We start from the raw sequence: 22,601 nt of genomic DNA, 5'->3' as shown, positions 1-22,601 counted from the left end.
CATTTCTCCACTAGAGATCTTAGCCCTGTCAGAAGCTCTCCCAAAATGATGTCAAGATGAGAAACAGACAAGTGACAGTGGCCCTCCCATGTCACATGATACCCAGAGACTGAAGTTATGTGACACTGAAACTAAGGAAAGGTAAACAAGAGGTGACTCATATGGGAACACCAGGGTGAGAAAAGGGAAATAATCATTTTCTATATATTGGGATTTCTTACTAGAAAAACACGTGATATAATTTAGTAATTGCATTTGTGTCATGTAAACAATAACAAGGAAATAATCTCATAATCACAAAGGCTCCTCAGCTGGGTATAAAAGGGGACATGTAGCAAGGAGACTCACAAACTTAGGAAACTAACTCTCCTGGAAACCCACCCAGAACATCCACCTTCTAACACCATGGTCAGCTGTTGTGGTTCCGTCTGCTCTGACCAGGGCTGTGGCCTGGAGACCTGCTGCCGCCCCTGCTGCTGCCAGACCACCTGCTGCAGGACCACCTGCTGCCGCCCTAGCTGTTGTGTGTCCAGCTGCTGCAGACCCCAGTGCTGCCAGTCTGTGTGCTGCCAGCCCACCTGCTGCCGCCCCAGCTGCTGCATCTCCAGTTGTTGCCGCCCCTCTTGCTGTGAATCCAGTTGCTGCCACCCCAGCTGCTGCCAGACCACCTGCTGCAGGACCACTTGCTGCCGACCCAGCTGCTGTGTGTCCAGCTGCTGCCGCCCCTCTTGCTGTGAATCCAGCTGCTGCCGCCCCTGTTGCTGCCTGCGTCCAGTCTGTGGCCAAGTCTCCTGCCACACCACTTGCTATCGCCCAACCTGTGTCATCTCCACCTGCCCCCGCCCCATGTGCTGTGCTTCCTCTTGCTGCTGAACACCTTTCCTGAACCCGCCTCCTCCCTTTCATCTCACTTATGACAGAAGCAAACCTTCTGCATCTCATAGACAACTCAGAAGAGGCCATCCCCACCAACTATGTCCATATCCTGGACATATATCTAGGATATATGTCCTAGATATACATCTAGAATATATGTTCCCCATGTTGACCGAAGTATGAAATTAGATGTTATTTATAGCAAGAAATTAAAAGAATTTACAAAATTGTATGCCCTACATTTTTATTTATGGATACCAAGTCCTTCTGTTCCAAATGTGGACATTCTTGCAGGGCTAGTGGGGGCAAGGATGTCTCACTCTCAGATCTGAAAGTCTGATGGTTTCACCCTATACTTCCTTTTACAGCAATGTTTCTGTATCTTATTTTTGCTGATTCTAAATAAAACTCCACTTTCATTACATAGAAATACAATGTTCTTTTTGCATTGCTTTTTAATGATTGTTCTCAGTTCCGGAGAAATTATAACCAAAACACAACTGTAGTTACGTAGAATAAATAAATTCTAAAAATTTAATACACAGCATGTTGACTACAGCTAATAATACTGTACTGTATGCTTGAACTTGCTAAGAGAGTAGATATGAAGTGTTTTCACTGACACACACAAAGACAACTATGTGAGGCAATGGATATGTTGATTAGCTTGCCTTAGTAATCATTTTACATTCTATGTCAAAATATTATATTGTACATCTTAAATAATATATACGTGCTTTTATAATAAAATAAGTAAAAGCAACAGGGGAAAAACAGCACACACTTTCCCAAAAAGAACAGGAAGCCTAAAATCTAACTGAAATAATGGAAGTGAGAAGATGATGAAGAGACATCTTATGAAGGAAAACACTGCCGATAGACAATTATATGCCCAGAGAGACAAAAAAGATAATGAAATTAAGTTATTTTCAGAAAAACAAAATGAGAGAATATGTTAACACCAAACTTTACTAAAAGAAATAGACTAGGCCAGGCTCTGTGGCTTACGCCTGTAATCAGCACTTTGGGAGATCAAAGTGGGTGGATCACTTTGAGGCCAGGATTTCAAGACCAGCCTGATCAACATGGTGAAACCCTGTTTCTACTAAAAATACAAAAATTAGCCAGGCATGGTAGTGGGTGCCTATAATCCCAGCTACTCTGGAGACTGAGATAGGGGGATTGCTTGAACCCAGAAGGAAGAGGTTGCAGTGAGCTGAGATCACACTACTGCATTCCAGGCTGGGTGACAGAGCAAGACTGCCTCAAAAAAAAAAAAAAAAAAAAAAAAAGTAGAAGGAAATTGACACATTGATGCAAAGTGATAGAAATGATGATCTCGACAAAGAGTAAATCTACGTTGTTCTTTTCCAAATCAGTCATTTTCTATATTCCATTTCTTCATTATGATTTCCATTTAAAACATTTTTATTTATTATACTTTAAGTTCTGGGATACATGTGCAGAACATGCAGGTTTGTTACATAGGTATACATATGCCTTGGTGGTTTGCCGCACCCATCAACCTGTCATCTAGGTTTTAAGCCCCACATGCATTAGATATTTGTCCTAATGCTCTCCCTCCCCTTCCCCTCTTCCCAATTTCCATTTTTTGTTTACCTTTTAATCCCATTTATATATAGTCTCCTTCAGAATCTTCAGTTATCTCAATTCCTGGGGGTTATATTCCCTTTTCCTATGTCTACTATAATACTCATGATACATTATTTTCTTACACATTTTGTAATATTTGCCGGTGCATTTATCTTACGCAGAAATTGACCCCTGTGGGCATCCCATGGAATTTGCGTGTGGTTTCTTAGAGGGTTATTTCCGCTTGTGCTTAATGTTTTCTGATTTTGAGTTTTTTATTTTGGGGGGCAGGAGTTCTTTCTGTGGGCTATCCCTTTTGCTTTTGTTTCTGATTATTTCAAGGACATGTAGTATTTAGTATCAGCAGTCTCCCACCTTGTGATTCCTTCACTATGCATATATTGTGAATTAGGAAGCTTGGTGATACTGCATGGTTTAGTTGTTCATTACTTTATTACCACATAAAATTCCTATGGGCAGACTAAGGTTTTCTTGTCTTCATCTTATGCACAAGAATGCTTTCAGAATGTAAATTTTAAGTTATGTTCTTCTCTTTTGACTTCAAAAGGGATCTTGGCATCATGAGAACAATTTGCCCAAACTGCATTCTTAAGAATGTGAACTTTACATAACGGTCTTACTTCCTAGATCCTGCCTTGTGACAATTTCAGGTCCCATTTCTTGTACCTGCCTGAGTTTTAACCACCAGCCTCCAATTCTGAGGGCGTGTAACTGGGTGCCAAACCTTCCCACAGGCCACAGGACATCAGCTAGTGTTTGCTGTTTGAGTTCCCTCTTAGTTTCTGAAAAATGAGAATTTTTCTATACTTTTCTCAAGTTCAACTACATGATTGAATTTTTTTTTGTAATTTTTGAAGCATTTATGCTTGCTTGTCCCAGGAAATGGGTCTGTCAGTATCAATTGTCAGCCACTTTGCCAGAAGTTCTTTATTTTCAGAGATCCAAGGAGATAAAAAATTTACTGTGTTAAAAATATTTTAAGGAGTTTTTATACTAGATGCTCCCATGAAGTAAATTTTATTATATATTTCAGCATTTCCTCCAAAAGTCCCAAACTCCTCATTCTTATTATACCAACAATTGTTAAATTAAGTTTAACCTAAAGCTGCCTCTTTACATATTTTAGGTTTGGCTATAAAGGTTTCTCCATGCATAGTAAACTGGAACCTCACTGAATGTGTAAGCAAACTGTAACCTACCTTTCCAGCAACTATCCAAGTCCACAACAGCCCAGTTTTGGTCAATCAAAGTTGGCCAACTGTTTAAACCACGTTCAACTAAGGCAAACACTGAGCTGCAACCAACCCAGTGATTTCTGTCCCTCATTTTAGTTTTCTGGACATCACTTTCCTTTTCCATTTTTTTTATTAAGATTAAGGCTGCCTTTAATAATTGAGATGTGTGATCACATTTCTTTTTTGTTTTTTATTTAAAATTATTTATTTATTATACTTTAAGTTCTGAGGCACATGTGCAGAACGTGCAGGTTTGTCACATAGGTATGCACATGCCACGGTGTTCTGCTGCACCCATGAGCCTGTCATCTACATTAGATATTTCTCCTAATGCTATTCCTCCTAATGCTATTCCTCCCTTAGCCCTAGCCCCCCAACCCCAACATATGTGTGGTGTTCCCTTCCCTGTATCCATGTGCTCTCATTGTTCAACTCCCACTTATGAGTGGGAAATGTGGTGTTTGGTTTTCTGTTCTTGGTTTGCTGAGAATGATGGTTTCCAGCTTCATCCATGTCCCTACAAAGGACGTGAACTCATCCTTTTTAACGGCTGAATAGTATTCCATGGTGTATATGTGCCACATCTTCTCTATCCAGTCTATCATTGATGGGCATTAGTTCAATTCTTCATCTTGCTCTTCAGATATTTAATAGAGTCTCATATGGTCGCATTTACAACTATTCAAATCACTTTCCTTTTTCTATTCATAAAAGTTATTCTACCAGATGGCAGCCAAAGAGTTGCTCTGAACCTGTGCTGGTCTGGCAGCTGCCCAATTGGTGAATTATTCTTTGATGAATTAAAATCTGTTAAATTTAATTTGTCTAGATTTTTCTTTTAACACACCAAAGAAAAAAATTCTTTTTCAAGCCTAATTCCTTTTATTTTAAAACTTTTTATTTTTGAAAAGATTTCAAACTTACAGAATAGTTACAAGAATAAAACAAAGAATTCCTTTTGTCACATAGCCTTCACCTAGATTCAACATTTGGCCACACCTGATTTCTCTCTCTTTCTAGGGAGATGACATGGATAGAGATAGACTAATGTCCTAAGACTAAGGACACTTTCTTGTATAACAACAGTACAGATATCAATTAAATTAAATGTTGACACAATATTATTACCTAATATACACACTATATCCAAATGTTGCCATTTTCCGATAATATCTTATAGAGCAATTTTTATCCATGTCCATACATTGCATTTAGATAGCATGTCTCCTTAATTTATTTAGATCTGAAATACTTGCTCAGACCACCTTTATATTAGATGGCTCTAACATTTTTTGAAGATAGCTGGCCAGTCATTATGTGGAGTGCTTCTTAGTCTGAGTTTATCTGATGTTTCCCCATGATTATATTCAGGTTTTGCATTTTAACAGAAACACATAAGTAATGTGTCCCTTCAGTGTGTGACTTCAGGAGATACATTCCAGTTTGTCCATTACTAATGATAACTTCGATCCTATAATCAAGGGTATGTTCTCAAGTTTCTCCACAAGAAAGTTAACATTTTCCTTTTGAAGCAAATAAATAATTATTAGGGAAATGTTTTGAGGTATATAAATATTCTGTTCCCCATCAAACTTCCAACCAATAGTAGTAGCATTCATTGATGATATTTACTTGATCAAATTTTATTATAATGGTTGTAAATGGTGATTTTGAAACTCCTTTATTCCTTCTGCATTTACTCACTGACATTCTACTGTCATGGATAACTTTCTCATCTTCCTTTTTTATTTCTCCATTTAATTCATATCAATATGGAGTCATCAATCCTTAATTTATTTGATGGGTTATAATGTATTCCTGCTAGTATTCATTTTGGTGCCCGAAGTGTCCCATATTCGGCCAGTGAGAGTTTCTTCAAAGTAGCTCCAAACGCCTATACACATTTAAAAACAATGGGTCATTGATAACAGTTTCAAATGGAGTAAAGGAAATAATACCTGGTGCATACTTTGAAGAAGTCTAGCGAGTCTACTATCTAATGAGCATTTATGACTAACAAATAGGATATTTCTTCCTCATTGCACACAGGTAACTAACTCACAAAGATGAGCTTGTTTTTTTTTTTTTTTTTTTTTTTAATTTCCCTGCTCTAATTCTGCTTCTCTTTGATATCAAAAGAGATCTTGGCATCATGAGAACAATTTGCCTAAACAGGATCATGGCATGATACACAGATCACAGGTACATACCAGTGGCTGAATCCATGTGATGGGCCATCTTGAGAAGACACAGTAGAAAAATAAAGAAATAGGCAAGGTAATTCAGTGAGAAAGTCCAGATTGCAAAATCTTAACATACTAGGAAAGGGAAATAATATTTTTCTTCATCTTAAAATATTTAACTAGAAAAAACGTCATGACCTAATTTCATGAATAATGTTTCTATAGGTGAGTTTTAAACTTTCCCTCTACTGTCTAAATACCTGAGAATTTGTATCTCTGGAAAAAAAGTGACAGCAGACAGATCAACAGGAGAAAAGGCATGCAAATTTATTACATGCATATGCAGAGCCTCACAAACTGTAAGAGTCGAAGAAGGGTCAACAATGGAAGTTTGTATAGCATCAGAATAGGGTCTTGGGGATTCTTAGGGGAAGAAATATACGGTGAACAAAGGTTGTCTTGCTATGCAGGTAAAGTCTTTCAGGTAGCAGCCTTCAAAAGAAGGCAAAGCCTCTCTGGGGGTGATGTCAACATTTAGCCTCTGTTCCTGTTATATATCTTTCCTGGATGTCTTCAAGCAGGTATGGGAACCACAGAGAACACCTCTGCTTATATTTGCTGTTCCCCACCATTCCCCACTCAACACACCAAAGCATTATATTTTGAGGTTTTGTTTGCTGAGCCCCAACATCTCCATAAGAAAATCAAGTAGAAAATGATCCAGGACATGGTCACAGCAGCTTCAGCAAAGTATAAAAAAGGACAGGCAGCAAAGGGACTTTCAAATGCACTAAACTCACTCTCTTACTAATATATACATATTTAGAATTGTTATATCTTCTTGCTGAATTGATCCCTTTATTATTATATAATAACTTCCTTTCTCTGTTTTTACTGTTGTTGATTTTAGGTCTGTTTTATCTGCTACAAGCAGAGCTACTCCTGTTGGAAAAATAAGCTCATAATGGTCAAAATTGAGACATACATTATAAAAGCATTTAATTTTAAAGACAAATATAATTATTTAAAGAAAAATAATCACTTGAACATCTAGGCAAAATGTCCATGTTAACTAGAAGGAAAGAGAACTATGTTGTTTTCACACATTTTGATGAAAATGTCAGAAGATAATAGAGTAACACTCAAAGAAAGAAAATGTGAGGCAAGGATTTTAAATTCAGCCAAACTGAACTTCAGGTATAAAGGCCACAAATAAACTATTATAAGCATGAAAAAGCTCAGTGAATATTCTCTCCCGTGAGTGTATCCTGAAGAATTTATTAACAAGTGAACTTCACAAAACCAAAATGACTGAAGATATTGGAAGGACATCTACATGAGATCTAGATCTATACATATCCCATGGAATTAAGAACAAGAGTGAATGGTAAGCTTAAGAGAGGAAGCGTGATATGTAACAGCTATGTATTGACAGTACAGCTATCAAAACATGAAGGAAAGGAGAGCAATTATATGTAGTAGAAGTTTGCTGATTGCCTTATAGATATTAACCAGGAATTCACACCTCATGCTCAAGGAGTGAGGAGTAAAGATGTAACTAGATAATTTCAATATTTATGTAAGCAGAGAATCAACTGACAGTTGCTAAAAAAAAAATAGAGCTCATGAGGTATGTAAAGGTAGCCATTAGAAAAAAATACAAACTTTCCTACATACCAAAAGGCATACTGAGAAAGAGAGAATGAGAGAGAAAATTTAAAAGGTGAGAGATTAGAATTTTAAAAGTGAAAGGCAGAGAAAAAGATAAAGAGGCAGGGAGGAGAGAGAAAAATATTTAACATATTATATATAAAGATAACTTATTATATATAAGTATAACAAAAATGACATAATAAAAGTCAAGCATATTGATTATATCAATACATATAATAGGCTCAACTCACTTCAAACAAAGACTTTCAGACTGGCTTTGAAAAAAGGAAGATCAACATTATGCTGTATATAAAGAGACACAAGTAAATCAACAAGTGTCAGAAAGTGAAAAGTGAAAAGATAAAGACAGAGATACAGGTAATGAAAATGCAGATGGAGGAAAGCAAGGGCCGCAATTCTTATATCCCACAAGTTAGACTTAATACCAAAAAGCATTGCAGAAGACAAAGTAGGAAAAGGTATTATGCTAAAGGCCACAATCAACATATAAATATAGAGATAAAACTTCACATACAGAAGCTACAGGTAATACAAGAATAAAAATAAGACAAGCTAATAATCAAATACTCCAATCCTCTATGGACCTAATGAGAGAGGCTGTGGAGGAAAATTAATAAAAATATAGAATAAGTAAATGAAATAATAAGGTAGATTTTACAGGGATTTATTGAATATCCTTTGCTTTCGAGTCCAGAATGTTATTTTAATAACAAAAGCCTAGAAATAACCCAGATATCCAACAGTGGGAGACTAAGTAAGCTCTGTTATGTCCATGAAACAGAATAGTTTTTCACTGAAAATGGAATGAGAAATATTTAAACATACTCCAGTGTAATAAACAATATATCACTACAAGTGACAGTGAATTGAAACCAAGCATTTCTAGAATGTGATCACTTATCTAACAAATAAAGAAGACATAAATATGTAAATACAGGCACACATATTTAAAATAAAGATATAAAGAAAAACTTTAAATTTAAAAAAATGATGATTTATGGGAAAGGAGAGACTATAAGGAGGGAACAGAAATAGAAGCAAAACCTCCTTCAATAGGCCTCGTTTTTGTAGAATTTATTTTGGAACCATAAGGATTTTGTGTAATTACAAAACAAACTTAAATTTAAAAGGGATTTCCAGAAATTAAAAAAAAACAAACATGAATGATGTACTCCTTTTCAAGCATGATGATAACAACATATGAATAAAATATTCATCTTGGGTGTTTACTTTCCAGCTGGAGACACATAAATAAACACCTACCTTCATGTTACAGTCAGTTATACTGAGTTAGAGTGCTCTGTGGCATAATGTCAGCCACAAAGGAGGAGAAGATTAGATGTCAGTAAAATAATAGGCCAAGGAAAACATCACAAAGGAGAGGGCATCTGGCCTGGAACTTAAAGGAAGAGTAAGAATTTATTACATTGACGTGGAAAAAGGAACATTCTAAGGAGAGGTAAGAGCACAGTCAAAGGTGCAGAATTACTGTTGTTTATACTTTGTAAACTCTTACTGGACTAAACTCACAGAATAATGAGTACCTCATGTATTCTTTGAGAATAAAGATCAAGACAATAATTACAAAGCATTCAACAGAAGATCTGGCACGTGGTAAGCAGTCTCATATGGTAGCTGTCTATGTTATCTCATTTTTCACTGAAAGTACATGAAACTTGGCTGACCATGGTGGTTCATGCCTGTAATCCCAGCACTTTGGGAGGCCAAGGTGGGTGGATCACTTGAGGCCAGGAATTCAAGACCAGCCAGGTCAACATGGCAAAACTTCATCTCTACTGAAAATACAAAACTTAGCCAGGTGTGGTGATGCATGCCTGTAGTCCCAGCTACTTGGGAGGCTGAGGCACGAGAATCACTTGAGCTGGGAGCGGAGGTTGCAGTAAGCCAAGATTATGCCATGCACTCCAGCCTGGGCAACAGAGTGAGACTCTTGCCTTAAAAAAAAAAAAAAGAAAAAAGAAAAGAAAAGAAATAGAGCAAGTATATGAAACTGAAATACATGATTGTTTCAAACTCTAATCTTATGATAATTCAAATTGTCACCAAAATCTTTCCCTTTATTATATTATATGTAAGTGCCTATAGACACTTAAGAGTAAGGCTTATCTTTTTTTCTGAATAGAGTTGCAACAGGATTTAAAAAATATTTATTATTTTTCCATAAGTTATTGAGGTACAGGTGGTATTTGGTTACATGAGTAAGTTCTTCAGTGGTGATTTGTGCATCCATCACTGGAGCAGTATACACTGCACAATACTTATAGTCTTTTATCCCTCGCCCCCACCCCCACTCTTCCCCTGAAGTCTCCAAAATTCATTGTATCATTCTTATGCTTTTGCATTCTCATAGCTTAGCCCCCACACATCAGTGACAACATACATTGTTTGGTTTTCCATTCCTGATTTACTTCACTTTCTACCTAGTCTCCAATCTCATCCAGGCCATTGCAAATGCTGTTAATTCATCCTTTCTATGGCTGAGTGGTATTCCATCATATACCACAGTTTATTTATCCTGTTGTTCATTGATGGTCCTTTGGGTTGGTTCCATGATTTTGCAATTGTGAATTGTGTTGCTATAAACATGCATGTGCAAGTATCTTTTTCAAATAATGACTTGGGATTGCTGGATCAAATGGTAGCTCAACTTTTAGTTATTTAAGAAATCTCCATGCTGTTTTCTACAGTGGCTGTACTATTTGACATTCCCACTAGCAGTAGGAAGTGTTCCCTGATCACCGCATCCATGCCAACATCTACCGGTTTTGTTCTTTTTTTTTTTTTTTTTTTTAGTTTCTTGATTGTGGCCATTCTTGCAGGAGTAAGGTGGTATTGCATTGTGGTTTTGAGTTGCATTTCCCTGATCATTAGTGATTTTGAGCATTTCTTTTCATTTTTGGTCACTTGTGTATCTTCTTTTGAGAATTGTCTGTGTCTTTAGCTCGCTTTTTGATGAGATTTTTTTTTTTTCTTACTGATTTGTTTGAGTTTGTTATAGATTCTGGATAGTAGTCCTTTGTCAGATGTATAGATCATGAAGACTTTCTACCATTCTGTGGGTTGTCTGTTTACTATGCTGACTGCTCCTTTTGCCATGAAAAACCTCTTTAGTTTAATTAGGTCCCAGAGAGTTACCTCTGTTTTTATTGCATTTACTTTTGAGGGATGACACTAAATTTGTAGATTGCTTTTAGCAGTATGATCATTTTCACCATATTGATTCTATCCATCCTTGAGCATGGGATGTGTTTTCATTTGCTTGTGTCATCTATTATTTCTTTCAGCAGTGTTTGAAAACCCTAAGGACTCCTCCAGAGAGCTCCTAGAACTTATAAAAGAACTCAGCAAAGTTTCCAGATACAAGATTCATGGACACAAATCAGTGGCTCTCCTACACACCAACAGCAACCAAGTGGAGACTCAAATCAAGAACTCAACCCCTTTTTCAATAGCTGCAAAAAAGTACTTAGGAATATACCTAACAAAGGAGTCAAAAGACTTCTACAAGGAAGACTACAAAACACTGCTGAAAGAAATCATAGATGACACTTTAAAAGATAAAGTACATCAGCATTTCTACTGAGAATTACAGGGTTTTTACTTAGCCTCATATCTTTTTCTTACAAATCTCTTTTCTTCTTGGCCAAAAATAACAGTTCCTCGATGTAATTACTCATTTTATTTATTACATAATGCTTGCACAACAATCTGGAATAATATTGCCAATACGTACTAAAGACAACAATATAGTTATTGCAAACAAACTTGACAGGCTTTTGAAAAAACATTTTGGTCTTAGAATAGTTACTTTCTCTGAAGTTATGCTTAGATATACAGTTATATTCCATTGTTGTGGTGGTGGCTTTAGTGATTTTGAGAGATTTTAAAAATTTAATATTTTTATAAATATGTAAAATATTTACACAGGTGCAAAGTCAAAGCTACAAAAAAATATAAATTCAAAAAAAATCTAGTGTCTATTTCTATCTTCTCTATCCTATTCCCTTCACCCTCTATGAGTCAACTTCTAAAAAGCAAATATGGGCCAGGTGCGGTGGCTCTTGCCTGTGATCCCGGCACTTTGGGAGGCTGAGGAGGATAGATCATGAGGTCAGGAGTTCAAGACCAGCCTGGCCAACATGGTGAAACCTCATCTCTACTAAAAATACAAAAATTAGCCGGGCATGGTCGTGGGTGCCTGTAATCCCAACTATTTGGGAGGCTGAGGCAGAGAACTGCTTGAACCCAGAAGGTGGTTGTTGCAGTGAGCCAAGATCACTCCACTGCACTCCAGTCTGGGTGACAGAGCGAAACTCCATCTCAAAAACAAAAAAAAAAAAAACAAAAACCCACAAATATGGTTTATTCTTCCATTTTTTTTCTTTGTTTTTCAGCTACATTAAGTTACAATGGCATATAATAAACTGCATATACTTAAAATGCAAATTTGATGTTTTGACAGAAGTCCCTCTTTCCTTTTTTAAAATCTCTTTTCTCTATTCTTCTATCATTTTTAAAGTGTAAGCAAATATACTTTTGATATTTATATCCTAGATTTTTCAGACATATTGTTGTAGAACATTGTACACATTATTTTCTACTGCTTTATTGTCTCTTAACAATATCTCTTGGAGATTAATTTGTAGCAGTGTATAGAGACACTCCTTATTCCTTTTGACAGCAGCTGCATAGTACTCCATCATGGAAAGGGACCACAGTTTATTCACCAGTACCCTATTGATTGAAGGACACCTGGGTTGTATCCAGTGTTGTTGTAGTTTTCACTTGTTTTTTCCCAAATAGACCTGTTACAAATCATCTCATGCAACACCTTTCATTTACTTTCCTGAGTATCTTTGAGATATTTTATGGAATTGGGATAGCCGAGTCAAAGAATAACGGTGCTAGTTATTGCCAAACCCTCACCAGAAAATATGAGCATGCCTATTTCCACATCATCTCCCTCCCAGAGAATGCCGTCAGATTTTGAATTTTTGACAATCTGACAGGTGAGAAGGGCCATACCGTATGATTTCATTTCGTTTATTATGCATGAGATTGAGTATATTTATATGGTGGTAAAATATTTACATTTTAAATATCCCATTATTCTGTTGGTCTGTTTTCTAATCTATTTTCAGAAGTCATTTTTCTTTTTCTTCTCGATTTTTGAGACAGAGTCTCACTCTGTCACCCAGGCTGAAGTGCAGTGGTGCAATCTCGGCTCGCTGCAACCTCTGCCTCCTGGGCTCAAGCGAGTCTCCTGCCCCAGCTTCCTGAGTAGCTTGGCAGATGCATACCACCTTGCCAGCTAATTTTGTTTTGTAGAGACGGGGTTTCGCCAAATTGACCAGGTTGGCCTCGAACTCCTATGCTCAAGCAATGCTCCTGCTTTGGCCTCCCAAAATGTTGGGATTACAGATGTGATTCACCGTGCCCAGTCTCAGAAGTCTTTTATGTACTATTAACCCTTTGTCTGTGATATAAATTGAGAGTCTTTTTTCAAATTTGGTCATTTGTGTTTTTACTTTGTTTATGATGGTTTCTTAACATGCATCTTTAAAATAAAAATTAAGTTCTGGGCTACATATGCAGAACATGCAGTTTTGCTTCATAGTTATACATGTGCCATGGTGGTTTGCCGCACCCATCAATCCGTCATCTAGGTTTTAAGCCCCGCATGCATTAGGCATTTGTCCCAATGCTCTCCCTCCCCTGGTCCTCAAGGCTCTGGTGTGTGATGTTCCCCTCCCTGTGTCCATGTGTTCTCATTGTTCAGCTCCACTTACAAGTGAGAACATACCATGCATCTTTTCAATTACAAACAATTGTTTTTAAATATCAGGAGGGATTTAATTGCAAAATGGGTATATGCAAATTGTTCCTCGAACACTCTAAGAGAGACATACTTTCCCTATTATAGACCATGTGACTTCAATCTATCTGGGCATCAAGTATCTTGGATGTAAAAAACACGTGTGTCTACCTCACAGAATCCTTGTGAGGTATAAACAAGATAACAATTACAGAGGACTCAGAAAATTCCTGACACATAGTAAGCACTCAACAAATTATAACTATTAGTATTGTTTCATCTTTCATTGGAAGTGTACAGATTAAATTATAATTGTTATCTTGTTCACTAATCACACAATTCTCTAAATAGTTGTTAAACTCTTTTTTATACATGTGCTTATTTGTCTTGTTTAAATGTCTATAGGACAGAAATTAAAGCTTGACCCTTTATTTCTCTGTGTATCAAGCAAAATATCTCCAACATATATTGTGAGAGAAAACAGCTTTCAAGTATGAGAAAATATACTATCAATAACACTTCAGTTAAACACATTTGTTGGGTATCTTGACTTATCAACAAAATAGAACAAAAATGTCAACTATGATCCACGTCTCTGAAGAACATGCCAATAGTAATTTATAAAGCGACCCATCATGCCAATGTGTTCTTACTTTTAAAAGCAATGAATCATTACATTATATCTGTTTCAAGCTGAATAGATTCAATAACAAAACACAAAGGAATTTCAGTGGGATCTTTTATATCACTGGCCAGCCACAAAATGCAAAGGAATCACAGTGTTCCTCATTATACGCACCTCCCATCACCCCCTAAAGATGAATCTTTCATCCGATTTTCCTACTAGCATTCCATGTAATTTATGTTTAACCTCTTTGAGAGCAGAGGAGATTTAGTTATCATAAAATCTATTCTCAACCTGTTATTCTGGAATCAAATAAATAAAGAATTAACACTTATGAAATCCAATCACACAATGTCATCTCTACACATCTGAAGACACCTCAGATGAAAGCTGATTCACTTGGTGTAACCAAATTGGATAGCTCATAATACAACAGGAAAAGGAAATGGTGCCTTTTCTATTTATAGAAACAATTACCAGATAAGCTCAACTATCTAATTTACTAAAAAAAAGAACTGATTCTCTGTTGGTAATGTGTAAACAACAAGATCATTTACATGGTCATAGTAGCCCTCAGGAGGGTATAAAAAGCAAACGAAAGAGCAAGGAGAGATCAAACTCAGAACACTCACTCTCCTGGAAACGAATCCAGAACCTCCACCCTCTGACACCATGGTCAACTCCCATTGTAGCTCTGTCTGCTCTGACCAGGGCTGTGGCCTGGAGAACTGCTGCCGTCCCAGCTGCTGCCAGACCACCTGCTGCAGGACCACCTGCTGCCGCCCCAGCTGCTGTGTGTCCAGCTGCTGCAGGCCCCAGTGCTGCCAGTCTGTGTGCTGCCAGCCCACCTGCTGCCGCCCCAGCTGCTGTCAGACCACCTGCTGCAGGACCACCTGCTGCCGCCCCAGCTGCTGCATCTCCAGTTGCTGCCGGCCCAGCTGCTGTGTGTCCAGCTGCTGCAGACCCCAGTGCTGCCAGTCTGTGTGCTGCCAGCCCACCTGCTGCCGCCCCAGCTGCTGCATCTCCAGTTGCTGCCGGCCCAGCTGTTGTGTGTCCAGCTGCTGCAGACCCCAGTGCTGCCAGTCTGTGTGCTGTCAGCCAACCTGCTGCCACCCCAGCTGCTGTCAGACCACCTGCTGCAGGACCACCTGCTGCCGCCCCAGCTGCTGCATCTCCAGCTGCTGCCCCCGCTCTTGCTGAGAATCCTGCTGCTGCCACCCCTGCTGCTGCCTGCGCCCAGTCTGTGGCCAAGTCTCCTGCCACACCACTTGCTATCGCCCAACCTGTGTCATCTCCACCTGCCCCCGCCCCATGTGCTGTGCCTCCTCTTGCTGCTAAATCTGCTTGAACACACCACTTCATTATCACCTCCTTTCCTACAGATGAAGGCTCTGCTTTAAAACATGTGGAGTGTTCAAGAGAATTGATCTGTGTCCCATAAGCAAACCTCATCCTTAGAACATCTGTATTTGCACTCTGCCTTTTGTCCAAACTCCCTGCCTTCCAGATGAATTCATTGACAGTCTCCTAATAAATCTACAAATTTCTCTCCAGCATCCCCCCACCTCTTTGACTTCAGGATATTTATTCATCATGCCTAAAGAATTTCAATATTGCCTCCATCATCTGTAGGGCCACAGATCTTAACGCCTCTGACTGCGAAGTCCAGTGAAGTCTCTTAAAGTCTTTTGCAAATATTTTCGTACCTTGTCATTTCCATGTACCAAAATAAACCTCCATTCTATTGGCACTAAAAATTGAATATGATTCTTATTCCATTTCTTATAAAGGTTTTATACTTGGGTTCTGGGTGATTATATTTTATCCACACCTGTAGTGCAGACAGCACACATTAGTCAACCTACCAACAGAGGTCAACTTACATCAATCACTGCCTAGACTTTCTAGAAAAGTCTTTTCAGGCTTAGGAAAATCAACTAGTCATTTTGTAGGCTTTAGTAAAAAGAGTGAAACTGAAGTCATGAAATATACATGAATATAACAACAGGGGAAATGTTTTGGAAAGATTGAGTACAATTCATTATCTGTAAAAAATAATTCCAACTTTTATTTTAGAATCAAAGAGTACATATTCATATTTGTTACATGTTGTGTGATGCTGAGGTTGGGGGTACAAATGATTCTGTCACCAGGTAGTGAGCAATGGGCCATTCCTAGCCCTTCCTCTCTCCCTCTCTCCCCCTTTGTGGAGTCCCCAGTCATTCCCATCTTTGTGTCCACGTGTACCCAATGCTTAGCTACCATTTGTAGTGAGAACATGCAATATTTGGTTTTCTGTTCCTGGCATAATTTGCTTAGGATACTGTCCTCCAGACACATCTATGTTGCTGCAAAAGATGTAATTTTATTCCTTTTTATGTCTGTGTAGTATTCCATGGTGTAAAAGTGTCACATGTTTTTTATCCAATGCACTGTTGATGAGCACCTAGACGGATTCCATATCTTTACTATTGTGAACAGTGCTGTGAGCTTTTAAAGTACCATCTTTCAGTTTCTTCCTTCCTTCTCCTCCCCTCCTTTCCCCACCCCTCTTTTTTCCTCCCCTCCCTTTCCCTCCCCTCCTCTCCCTTCTTCTCCCCTCCCTTCCTCTCCCTGCCCTTCCTCTCTCTTGCCTCCACCTTCCATCCTCTCCCTTCCTTTCCCCTCCCTTCCCCTCCTCAGTGTTAATCCCAAGAGCTTTAATAAACCTCCTGCAAGTTGCTCTCCATCTCAGTGTCTGCTTCCTGGGGAACCCAGGCTGTCCCCCAAAACAATTTGAAATTCATGATAGCTAATTTGAGAGCTGAAATGACAGACTGAAAGGTACTTTTAATACTTTAGTTCATGAAAGAAACAAGAAGGTAGACACCATAGCAGAAAAAATATTTAATAAACTGTAGAAAAATTATGAATTTCATACAAATCACATTTATTATTTTCTGAGGATTTTTATATCAGTTGTACACAAATATATGTGCTTCAAACATTTAGATGATACAAAACAATGCGACCAAAGGTAAGTTTCCCATCATGGTCTTTGTCAATCCCATTCAAGACCTAATGTTACAAATTGAGATACATCCCCATTAAATGCATTTGTACCACATGTATGTATTTATTTGAAAATCTGGCTTTGGTTGCACATCTCTTGTTCTGACATTTATTCAAACATTGTTTTATGTCTTCCAGAAAATGTTAACACTTTTCTTCACATAGGCTTGTCAGATTTATTTATATATTTTTCTATTTACTCTTGAGAATTGTAAGTACATTTTTCCCATTAAATTTTAGAGAGAACGATTGCTAGTGTATAAAAGTCTATAGATTAGTATAAATTCATATTTTCTCTGGTCTCATGATTAATACTAATGCCCAGATGACTCTCCAGGTGTGCAATTTTGGTGGCCAAGTGCCTCCAAACTCAGGCCTGTCCCCAGGGATTTTCCCCAGATGCCCACATTGGGGACCTATGATTAGCACAAACATTCTTGGGATTTTCTAAATTTCCTGTCTTACTTTCCCCATTTTCTCACTTGTGCTTCCTGGATCCATCACCCAAATAAATTAGGTGCACTGAAGTCTTTTTCCAAGGTTTGCTTTGGGTAGAATTCAAGCTAAGACAATAGACGTTCAGCAAACATTTTTGACTGACTGGTATCAAATGGGCAATAAGAGTTACACCAATCAATAAAAGCAAAAGTGGGAAGTCAGGAGGTGAAGGAGAACCAGTGTTACCATTTGGTGTTTACCTGCTTCCTGTCTTTTTTCTTGTGTGAATATAGGCGTGAGTGTGAAACACGGCATTCCTGGTTATTTATAAACAAGTCTCATTCTATAAATTGAATCATAACTTCCACAACTTTCCACATGTTATTTATCAGGTGACATGTTACCTATCACATAAAAAAGTGTAGTTTTTCTGAAATGAAACTATGATCTCTTTGTTTGGAATGATTTTCCCTCTCTTATCCAGAAGTCAAAAGATAGATACAATTTTAAAGGATTTACACACCTCTGTGTCATCAAAAAGCCTTCATTCACTCAGCAAACATTTACCACGAGTGTCCTCTGTGCTGAGTATCAAGGTCACAAGAATAAATGCCATAGCCCATGCCTTCAGGGTATTTGCAATGCACATGGAGGAATGACAGAAGTAAATGATTATAACAGGGTAGAATGTATCAAATTATGAGCACAAGGCAGAAAATAATGCTACATAAATGGGGTAGCTTATTAGGAAAAATATTATTGAGGAGGAAATATGTTAACTGGGTCTTGACATATAAGTAGGAGTTTGCAGAGTGGACAAAAAAGATGAAATCTTCCAGGAAGATAAAACAGTTTCAGAAGGTTTAGTAAATTTAACTCTTTATGACTTTCGTGGCTACACTAAGACATATTAGACTTGCTTTCTCTTTAATCTTGGACAAGTTTTTGTTTGTTTAACTTTTTTTTTCTTTTTTCTTTTTTTATAGCATGTTAGGTTTTGGGGTACATGTGAAGAACATGCAAGATTGTTGCATAGATCTTTTTAATGCTTCTTTTGAGTATTTCACTAAAAGAGTAATAAAAATATACACTATTTCATAAGGTTGTATTAAAGAGTAAAAATGAAACAAAAATATTTGGCATGATGCCTGGTACCTAGTCAATACTTCACAAGTAATATATACACACTGAAGCTGTATGGAACTTATCCACATACTATACGATTTTATTTTAGTGGTTTAATGAACATAATTGTAATTATTTTTATTTTTGCCAAACTCTGTTTCCTATGAGTGTGTCTTATTCAAGTACCTGCAAGAAAAAGATGAGCGCTTATCCATTCTACACCCGGAGTCCCTAGTAAAACATCTCTGATGCATGTTGTTGAAGACTTAATAATTCTGAATATTGTTTATATATAACAATTACTTTTGTAAATGAAAAATCCATCATGCAATTTTGATGATCAAAGATAAATCAGGCCGGGTGCGGTGGCTCACACCTGTGATCCCAGCACTTTGGGAGGCCGAGGCGGAAGGATCATGAGGTCAAGAGAGTGAGACTGTCCTGGCCAACCTGGTGAAAGCCCGTCTCTACTAAAATACAAAAAGTAGCTGGGCGTGGTGGCACGTGCCTGTAGTCCCAGCTACTCAGGAGACTGAGGCAGGAGAATCGCTTGAACCCAGGAAGCAGAGACTGCATTAAACTGAGATTGCGCCACTGCACTCCAGCCGGGGTGACAGAGCGAGACTCCCTCTCAAAATAAATAAATAAATCAATCAAAACTTCCTACTCTTAATGCCTATACTACAGGACATACAGCAAAATGTTTTTTTACCCTTTAAAGGCAGTGAGTCATGGGTAAGTACTTTCACTGGAGGCTGTGGAATAAGATCTGACACAGAGTTTAGAACTTCTTTGGGATCTGACCATCTCCCAGACCATCCAAGATGCACACATGGGATCAGAGTCATCCTCATTAGGACATCCTTCTCCCAAATAAATCCTTCCTTCTAATTCTTTTCCAGCGTTTCACCTGACCAAGACATTCTTTGACAACAAAAGATACATCCATATTACAAACATCATACCGCACGATTTGCAGAGAGCAATCTACAGGTAGGAGGGAGAGTCACGCTTAAAAAAAAGGCAGAGAGTCACATGACCAGCGCTTTGTAAAAGTCACTGCATAGGCCAGGGTCGAAGGTGACACTGACTAAAGAAGAAATATGACAAGCTTTTCCAATGAAAACGCAGGAGCACAGCAGGAAAAGGAAATATGTTATGTTTTCTGTTTAGAAGAATTTAACTAGAAACACACAATTATGTAATTACATGATTAAGCTTTCCAGCAGGTAAATAATAACAAGAAAATAATGACATGATGGCAATGGGCCTTCAGCAGCGTATAAAAGTGGTCGTGGGCCCAGAAGACTTCCAAACCCAAGAACTTCACTCTCCTGGAAACACACCCAGATCCTCCACCCTCTGACACTATGGTCGACTCCTGTTGTGGCTCCGTGTGTTCTGACCAGGGCTGTGGTCAAGACCTCTGCCAGGAGACCTGCTGCTCTCCCAGCTGCTGCAGGCCCCAGTGCTGCCAGTCTGTGTGCTGCCAGCCCACCTGCTGCCGCCCCAGCTGCTGTCAGACCACCTGCTGCAGGACCACCTGCTGCCGCCCCAGCTGCTGCATCTCCAGTTGCTGCCGGCCCAGCTGTTGTGTGTCCAGCTGCTGCAGACCCCAGTGCTGCCAGTCTGTGTGCTGCCAGCCCACCTGCTGCCGCCCCAGCTGCTGTCAGACCACCTGCTGCAGGACCACTTGCTGCCGCCCCAGCTGCTGCATCTCCAGTTGCTGCCGGCCCAGCTGCTGTGTGTCCAGCTGCTGCAGACCCCAGTGCTGCCAGTCTGTGTGCTGCCAGCCCACCTGCTGCCGCCCCAGCTGCTGTCAGACCACCTGCTGCAGGACCACTTGCTGCCGCCCCAGCTGCTGCATCTCCAGTTGCTGCCGGCCCAGCTGCTGTGTGTCCAGCTGCTGCAGACCCCAGTGCTGCCAGTCTGTGTGCTGCCAGCCCACCTGCTGCCGCCCCAGCTGCTGTCAGACCACCTGCTGCAGGACCACCTGCTGCCGCCCCAGCTGCTGCATCTCCAGCTGCTGCCCCTGCTCTTGCTGAGAATCAAGCTCTTGCCGCCCCTGCTGCTGCCTGCGTCCAGTCTGTGGCCAAGTCTCCTGCCACACCACTTGCTATCGCCCAACCTGTGTCATCTCCACCTGCCCCCGCCCCATGTGCTGTGCCTCCTCTTGCTGCTAAATCTGCTTTGAACACACCACTTCATTATCACCTCCTTTCCTACAGATGAAGGCTCTGCTTTAAAACATATGGAGTGTTCAAGAGAATTGATCTGTGTCCCATAAGCAAACCTCATCCTTAGAACATCTGTATTTGCACTCTGCCTTTTGTCCAAACTCCCTGCCTTCCAGATGAATTCATTGACAGTCTCCTAATAAATCTACAAATTTCTCTCCAACATTCCCCCACCTCTTTGACTTCAGGACATTTATTCGTCATGCCTACAGAATTTGAAGATTGCCTCCGTCATCTGTAGGGCCACAGATCTTAACGCCTTCAACCGCGAAGTCCAGTGAAGTCTCTTAAAGTCTTTTGCAAATATTTTTGTACCTTGTCGTTTCCATGTACCAAAATAAACCTCCATTCTATTGGCACTAAAAATTGAATATGGTTCTTATTCCATTTCTTACAAAGGTTTTATACTTGGGTTCTGGGCGATTACATTTTATCCACACCTGTAGTGCAGACAGCACACATTAGTCAACCTACCAACAGAGGTCAACTGACATCGATCACTGCCTAGACTTTCTAGAAAAGTCTTTTCAGGCTTAGGAAAATCAACTAGTCATTTTGTAGGCTTTAGTAAAAAGAGTGAAACTGAAGTCATGAAATATACATGAATATAACAACAGGGGAAATGTTTTGGAAAGATTGAGTACAATTCATTATCTGTAAAAAATAATTCCAACTTTTATTTTAGAATTAAAGAGTACATATTCATATTTGTTACATGTTGTGTGATGCTGAGGTTTGGGGTACAAATGATTCTTTCACCAGGTAGTGAGCAATGGGCCATTCTTAGCCCTTCCTCTCTCCCTCTCTCCCCCTTTTTGGAGTCCCCAATCATTCCCATCTTTGTGTCCACCTGTACCCAATGTTTAGCTACCATTTGTAGTGAGAACATGCAATATTTGGTTTTCTGTTCCTGGAATAATTTGCTTAGGATACTGTCCTCCAGACACATCCATGTTGCTGCAAAAGATGTAATTTTATTCCTTTTTATGTCTGTGTAGTATTCCATGGTGTAAAAGTGTCACATGTTTTTTATCCAATGCACTGTTGATGAGCACCTAGACGGATTCCATATCTTTACTATTGTGAACAGTGCTGTGAGCTTTTAAAGCACCATCTTTCAGTTTCTTCTTTCCTTCCCCTCCCCTCCTTTCCCCACCCCTCTTTTTTCCTCCCCTCTCTTTCCCTCCCCTCCTCTCCCTTCTTCTCCCCTCCCTTCCTCTCCCTGCCCTTCCTCTCTATTGCCCCCACCTTCCATCCTCTCCCTTCCCTTCCCCTCCCTTCCCCTCCTCAGTGTTAATCCCAAGAGCTTTAATAGACTTCCTGCAAGTTGCTCTCCATCTCAGTGTCTGCTTCCTGGGGAACCCAGGCTGTCCCCCAAAACAATTTGAAATTCATGATAGCTAATTTGAGAGCTGAAATGACAGACTGAAAGGTACTTTTAATACTTTAGTTCATGAAAGAAACAAGAAGGTCGACATCATAGCAGAAAAAATATTTAATAAACTGTAGAAAAATTATGAATTTCATACAAATCACATTTATTCTTTTATGAGGATTTTTATATCAGTTGTACACAAATATATGTGCTTTAAACATTTAGATGATACAAAACAATGCGACCAAAGGTAAGTTTCCCATCATGGTCTTTGTCAATCCCATTCAAGACCTAATGTTACAAATTGAGATACATCCCCATTAAATGCATTT

General features: G+C 39.1%; 2 protein-coding genes across 2 annotated transcripts; both read left to right on the top strand.

Annotated features, from left to right (window-relative positions):
• Positions 1-363: 363 nt before the first annotated feature.
• On the top strand, positions 364-1,311 carry LOC101029124 (uncharacterized). Its single transcript, XM_039476515.2, has one exon. The coding sequence runs from the start codon at positions 406-408 to the stop codon at positions 871-873; it is 468 nt and encodes a 155-aa protein (XP_039332449.2). The 5' UTR covers positions 364-405; the 3' UTR covers positions 874-1,311.
• Positions 1,312-19,979: 18,668 nt separating this feature from the next.
• LOC141581720 (uncharacterized) lies at positions 19,980-20,774 on the top strand. The gene has a single exon (XM_074387985.1). The coding sequence runs from the start codon at positions 20,028-20,030 to the stop codon at positions 20,700-20,702; it is 675 nt and encodes a 224-aa protein (XP_074244086.1). The 5' UTR covers positions 19,980-20,027; the 3' UTR covers positions 20,703-20,774.
• The last annotated feature ends 1,827 nt before the right edge of the window (positions 20,775-22,601 follow it).

This window comes from Saimiri boliviensis, chromosome 17 (genome assembly GCF_048565385.1).
Source record: "Saimiri boliviensis isolate mSaiBol1 chromosome 17, mSaiBol1.pri, whole genome shotgun sequence".
Lineage (NCBI taxonomy): Eukaryota > Metazoa > Chordata > Mammalia > Primates > Cebidae > Saimiri > Saimiri boliviensis.
Note: the sequence above shows the minus strand (reverse complement) of the source record. Positions and strands in the feature narration are given on the sequence as shown.